Source organism: Nomascus leucogenys, chromosome 3, assembly GCF_006542625.1.
Source record: "Nomascus leucogenys isolate Asia chromosome 3, Asia_NLE_v1, whole genome shotgun sequence".
In the NCBI taxonomy this organism is placed as follows: domain Eukaryota; kingdom Metazoa; phylum Chordata; class Mammalia; order Primates; family Hylobatidae; genus Nomascus; species Nomascus leucogenys.
Window position 1 is genome coordinate 83,722,366 of NC_044383.1, and position 6,869 is coordinate 83,729,234.

At 41.0% G+C, this 6,869-nt stretch overlaps 1 protein-coding gene across 1 annotated transcript in view; it reads right to left on the minus strand.

Moving 5' to 3' along the window:
• The window catches only part of MMS22L (MMS22 like, DNA repair protein), a 145,758-nt gene extending 140,892 nt beyond the window's left edge, over positions 1 to 4,866 (minus strand). The window contains exons 1-4 of the mRNA XM_030809481.1: positions 4,685 to 4,866; positions 3,873 to 4,112; positions 2,794 to 2,919; positions 377 to 426 (exon numbers count right to left, since the gene is read on the minus strand). Of these exons, the coding sequence (XP_030665341.1) occupies positions 377 to 426; positions 2,794 to 2,919; positions 3,873 to 4,036 (340 nt within the window). The 5' untranslated portion in view covers positions 4,037 to 4,112; positions 4,685 to 4,866. The remainder of the gene's footprint in view (positions 1 to 376; positions 427 to 2,793; positions 2,920 to 3,872; positions 4,113 to 4,684) is intronic.
• Positions 4,867 to 6,869: the final 2,003 nt, after the last annotated feature.

Sequence of the window (6,869 nt, forward strand, 5' to 3'; positions counted from 1 at the left end):
ACACCAAAAGCAAACACAAAAGCAGAAAGCAGAAAAGAAAATCAAGAAGACAGCATGAGGTCTGGAACTTTTTAGTTCTCATTTAAGTTCTCTATCCCACTCCCTACCTCCAAAACAAGTACTAATTCTCTTCAGAGAAGTTTAGCTTCCTTAAGTCGGTTTTACCTTTAAAATCTACAGATTTGGGAAAATACTGTATCTCAGCTACAACAAAATTTAAAAAGTCATACTTTTTCTGAACACTAAATTTGTAAACTTCTGGCCTAATGCTTCCTCCATACTATCATGATATGCCAATTACACTATCATGGACCCATGTGCAACTCACTATAATGCAGCACCATTCCCTTTTGCATTAAACACACCTTAAACTTACCAAAATCACAACTGGACTGTAACAAGGTTTCCAAGTTGTACAGTTGTTGCCTGATTTTAAAAATGTAAGGTGAGAGTTAATTTTAGAACACTTTAAAGTATGTAACAATTACACGGACAATGTTTCCAAATCTATTACACAGCTTCAATACCTCTTTTATTTGGGGATGATGATTAATACCTTGTGAATGTTAACAAAGGATCAGCTTCAGGTAATGAAAACTTTAAGAAAAGATAAAATACATCTTTGCCTGACCTTCCAAAATTATCTATTAAAGACTGCATATATCTCAAAAATTATTTCAAATACCATAGACTTCACCATCAGCAAGATACTGTTTATATCTTTAAGTTTACAGCTGGGCGTGGTGGCTCTCGCCTGTAATCCCAGCACTTTGGGAGGCTGAGGCAGGCAGATTACGAGGTCAGGAGATTGTGACCATCCTGGCAAACATGGTGAAATCCCGTCTCTACTAAAAATACAAAAGAATTAGCCCAGCATGGTGGCGGATGCCTGTAGTCCCAGCTACTCGGGAGGCTGAGGCAGGAGAATGGCGTGAACCTAGGAGCTGGAGCTTGCAGTAAGCGGAGATCGCGCCACTGCACTCCAGCCTGGGCGACAGAGCAAGACTCCGTCTCAAAAAAAAAAAGAAGTTTAAGATGGGGTGCAGTGGCTCCCACCTGTAATCCTAGCACTTTGGGAGGCCAAGGCAGGTGGATCACCTGAGGTCAGGAATTCAACACCAGCCTGGCCAGCATGGTGAGACCTCATCTCTACTAAAAATACACAAAAATTAGCCGGGCGTGGTGGCAGGCCCCTGTAATCCCAGCTACTTGGGAAGCTGAGGCAAAGAAACACTTAAACTCGGGAGGCAGAAGTTGCAGTGAGCCAAGATCGCCCCACTGCATTCCAGCGTGGGTGACAGTGCGAGACACCCTCTCAAAAAAAAAAAAAAAAAAAAGAAGTTTAAGATACATAAAACATTCTAGGTTAACAGTTACATAATAAAATTTTAAACTGTATCATACAGTTATACAACAGAAGTTCAAAAAAGGAATAATGTAGACTAAAGTATCAGGGAAAGCTGTTATTTATGATGTTCCATCTTAATTCCGGATAGTAATTTCTTGCTATTCTTCCTAGTTGAGTTCAAACTCTTTAAAAATTAACCCATATTTATAACCTATGTCCTAGATAAAGACTCACTCATTCTGTATGTTCAGGATTACAGAGGATCACTCACTGAGCCTGTTTTATCAATAAAACATGACATGGCGTAGATACAGTTAAGTCTCTTCAAAAGGTTTCATGGGATGATGGTGAGAGAATTCCTTCCACCTCTCCATTTTCCTTTAAATGTATCACATATAGATTTTTACTGTGTTTTGGAATAATTAGCTTTCAACAACTGACTCCTGTTTAAAATTACCTAAAATCTGAATATGAATTGTGTCTTAAACGATAATGAAGAACTTTAATTTTTATTGAGATGATTTTTTTTTTGAGACAGAGTCTTGCTCTGTCACCCAGGCTGGAGTACAGTGGGCAATCTCTAATCACTGCAACCTCCGCCTCCTGGGTTCAAGCAGTTCTCCTGCCTCAGCCTCCTGAGTAGCTGGGATTACAGGCGTGCGCCACCATGCCTGGCTAATTTTTGTATTTTTAGTAGAGAAGGGGTTTCACCATGTTGGTCAGGCTGGTCTCGAACTCCTGACCTCGTGGTCTGCCCGCCTCAGCCTCCCAAAGTGCTGGGATTACAAGCATGAGCCACCGCGCCTGGCTGTCCTCATCGTTTTTTAAAAAGCACGTGTTTTTAAGAAATTCATACTGAAGTATTTATGGGTGAAATGACATGATGCCTAGGATTTCCTTACAAATACTTAAGCCAAAAGAAGAGGAGACAAGACAGATGAAGGAAATGTAATAAAAAGTTGTTGTTTACTGCAACTGAAGGAGGGTATATGGATGTTCATTATATTATTATTTTGTGTATGCTTAAAATATTTCATTAAAAAAATTTTAAATGTTGTCCAAATAAAGAATTAATATTTCTATTACACAGTCTAAACAATTTATTTGGAAAAGACCATACTCTAAAGATCACTGAAAGACTATGGCTATTGCACAACAAAAATATTTTAATTTTCTTCTAAAAATTATAGTTCAAAGCCTTAAATATTTGTCAATACATGATGTCAAATGCAAAGAATAAAGATTCTGAAAATAAAACGCAACTCATTAAAACCGTTACTCATCATGCATTGCTGCTTGATTACTGTTACTGGTAAGATAATCAAGTGAGCAACCAGCACAATTCCCCTGGTCTTTTGTAATATCAGTATTAGAAGCCACCCAACAATGTAATTTACCAAAGTGAACAACACCTACACTCACAGAAAGTTAAAACGAAGAAATACCTGAATAAATGAAAGAGTTCTCTAGATGAATTCACTAATGCTGTTTCAGTAACCCACTGAATGCCAAATATTTCCAAGGTATCTTCTTCAAAATTAGTTGGTAAAGGGTCAAGATTCAAAACCAATCTGAAATGAAAATTATGTTTTAATCTCATAAAAAGTATACTAAGTACCATAATACAACGGCTCTTTTCTTTACATTATTTGAATCCATATTATACATGACATGTATAAAAAGTCAGAAAATGCCTTGGTACTTTACACATTCAAGATTACAATAGCTAGGCTGTATTAAAATGTCAATCTTCTATATTGATAAAATGTACGACTAAAGTGTAATGTAACTTAAGAGGAAAAATCAACAAGAATTCTAAAAAACATACTTCTGCCTGTCTTCACCAGTAGTCTTCAGTTGTAGAATTTCATCCTTTGAGGGGACATTTAATTTTTAAAACTGCTAAAAGCTATTCTGAGCCATGTCTGGAGAATAGTATCCAACTAATGAAGTTGAGTATTCTATTTAAGGTCTCTAACAAGGTACAACTATAAAGTCAACAAAAATAGTCTCCTGACTGAAACTGCCTCAGCAGGTATTACCAAAATATTTCAAGAAGAGCAGTTTTACTGTAATATATATGTACCTGCCCGAGGCAAAATAAGTCTATACACTTCTATATGTGTAGGTAGGATTAGAAGGAACAGGGGCAATAAAAAATGTTTGTCTTTCTTAAAAATTACTGGAAAGCTCTAGAATATTATCACACTCTTTAGAAGGAAATACTATTGCAAAAGGCTCAGATAGGAATTCACTTTAAGTAGAAGAAAAATTAGTGTCCAGCTCCCTACTGTAAGGGAACATCAGTTACCAAGGAAGTTTTCCCTAATACCCCAAATACTTTAGATATGCCCTTACCAAGAAGCCAGCAGAACTGATAATCATTTGTACCCTTATGATATACTAAGCTGATTTATAAAACATGATTTGGTGAACACCAAAGTTTAATGGGCTGAAATAACTAACATTCCTAAAAAACTGGTGAATAATCAGATGAGGGAAAATGTCTCTGAGTTTTACCTACCGCTTAAGGGCTCCGCTGCAGAGGTAGGATTCTCCAGAAAAACGTTTTCCTCCTCCTCTGTCGTCAGCAGCACAAGAAAAGTAAGGAGGTTTGCACCATTCCGTCCCCAGCTCCAGCTCTAAGCTGTCAGTCAGGAAGGTCGATGCGGCAGAACAGTTCTCCATTGTTTACTTCATGTTCTGAAACGTCTGGGGTTCGTCTTATCATTAAGGGCTCCAAAGAGAAGGTGTGAAGAGATTCCTGGGTGTGTGTGTGTGTGTGTGTGTGTGTGTGTGGCGGGGGGGGGGAGGGTGCGGCAAGAGAGTGGGGATTACTTCATAAAGTTCCCAAGACGTCCGCCAGCAGGAAGGAAAAACAAACGAACAAACCCAGAAGCCAAATTCCCAATTCCCCCCCGCCGCTCCGCCCATTAAGGCTGTCAGAACTTAAGACAAAATGCACAACCAACTGGCTGTGGCAGGGACTTCGAAATCCGCCCACTAAGTCGGGCTCTGCAGCCCAGGACAAGGTGAAAAGCAAAGAAATGTCTGCAGGGCATAGCGTCCCGGGCTTGCCTAGAACTGCGCCCTCCGCAACGTTTCTAAACCACTCTCCGCCCGTTTCCCAGCAGCAGGGTGGATAACGCTCCCTCCCCGGGTCGGGGTAGAAACTAGCAAAGCAGTCCCTAGAGCCAAGCCCGACCCTCCGAGGAGGAGGCGAGACCCACCAGGCCCACGCCCGGCAGCACTCGGGCGAAGGCGGGGTGCCGGTATCCCGCGTACCCGGCTGCAGCAATGACCCGGGGCGTCGGTTACCCGCGGTGCCTGTCGTACCTGCTCACACTTCCAGCTCCCGAAACCTGCCTCCTGTGACCCAGACCACCACCAGAAATCTCTAGGGTCCAAACCGCAAACAGGCGAAATTCCCGCCACCGCGCGCCCGCGCTCCGAAAAGGCGAGGCCACGGCGCAGCCCTCCCCCGGCTACCAATCGCCTCGCGATATCTGCGCGGAAACAGCCGGAGCGCCACGAATTCTCGCGAGAGTCCGTCAGCCCGGGACGAGGTACTGAGAAACTTTTTTTTTTGTACCTTTAATTGGTGCGTTAGGCTGAAAGGCGGGGCCTGGTGAAAAAAAAAAAAAAAAAAAACGGAACTGCTGCTGAGGCGGAGGAGAGGGTTTAAGGACTATGGGTTTATCCTCTGGCCGGACCAAAGGGAAGAGATTTACTCCAGTGAGTACGAAGTGAGTGCCTCGTTCACACCCACAGTCGCGCCGTCCTCTCTTCCCGCTCTGAGGCCAGAAACTCTTGTTAGAATGCAGATGCCTTTTGTCCGTGGGCTGTGAGGCAGGCAAGTGCAACAGTGAATTTTCTCAGTAACTGATGGAACAAGTAGACAGAAAATTAGTATGGATATGGAAAACTTGGAAAGCACTACTAACCAACTTTACCTAATTGACGTTTATAGGTGACCAACCCAACAATAGCAGAATACACACTCCTGGCAAATGCACATGAAACATTCGCTAAGCGATACCATATTCCTAGCCATAAAACAAACGTCATCAACTTTAAAAGGATTTAAGTAGTACAAAGCATATAGTCTGATCATAATGGCATTAAACTAGAAATAAAAAAATAGATACCTGAAATACTCTAAATATTTGGAAATTAAGAATCATACTTCTAACTAACCTATGAATCAGGAAAAATCACAGGAAAATTAGAAAATACGTTGAATTAAATAAAAATGAAAACATTAAAATTTGTAACAGTACCTGCTTACATTAAAAAGAAGAACTCAATTCAATAAACTTTTGTCTTAAGTAACTAGAAAAACCCCCCAGCATATTGAAACCAAAGCAAGCAAAATGAATGAAATGATAGATAGTAGAAATAAATGGGATGAAACAAATGGAAGGAAATACATGCAAAAGTTGTTTTTTTAAAAGAACAGTATAATTGATAAACTCCCTACCCAAACTGATAAAGAAAATAAATTATCAGTATCAGGAATTAAAAAGGTTTCACTATGAAATTTAGTCATTAAAAGAACAAGGATATTAAAAGAACATTATGAACATTTTTATGCCAATAAGCATAGGTGAAATGGACAAATTCCTTAAAAGACACAAACTGTCAAAAATCAACAAAAGAAGAAAATTTGAATATCTCTATATTTATCATAGTACTCAGAATCTTTGGTTAAGCCTCCCTCCTCTCTCTCTCTCTCTCTCTCTCTCTGTCTCTACACACACACACACACACACACACACACACACACACACCACTTCTAAGAAAACTCCAGGCCAGGGCAGGCACAGTGGCTTTAGGAGGCTGAGGTAGGTGGATCCCTTGAGACCAGGAGTTCCAGACCGGCCTGGGCAACATGGTGAAACCCTGTCCCTTGTCTCCACAAAAAATTACAAATATTAGCCGGGCATGGTGGTGCTCATCTGTAGTCCCAACTACTTAGGGAGGCTGAGGTGAGAGAATCACTTGAGCTGGAGAGGTCGAGGCTGCAGTGAACTATGAGTGTGCCATTGTACTCCAGCCTGGACAACAGAGCAAGACCATTTCTCAAAAGCAACAAAACAAACAAACAAAAACTCTCCGGGCCAAATGGCCTTACTATTAAATTCTCCCAAACATTTAATGAAGGAGTAATACCAATTCTATACCAACTCTTACAGAAATTAGGAGATTGGATGCTTGTTTTATGAGGCTAGCACCACACTGGTATCAAAACCTGGCAAAGACAAAAGACAATTACAATCCAATATCACATGCAAACATAAAGGCAGAAATGTTAGCAAGCAAAATCCAGCAGTACATGAAAAGGATGACATATGATGGCAAGGTGCAGTGTCTCACGCCTGTAATCCCAGCACTTTGGGAGGCCAAGGCAGGAGGATCACGTGAGGTCAGGAGTTCGAGACCAGCCTGGCCAACATGGTGAAACCTTGTCTCTACTAAAAATACAAAAATTAGCTGGGTATGGCGCCCTGCGCCTGTAGTC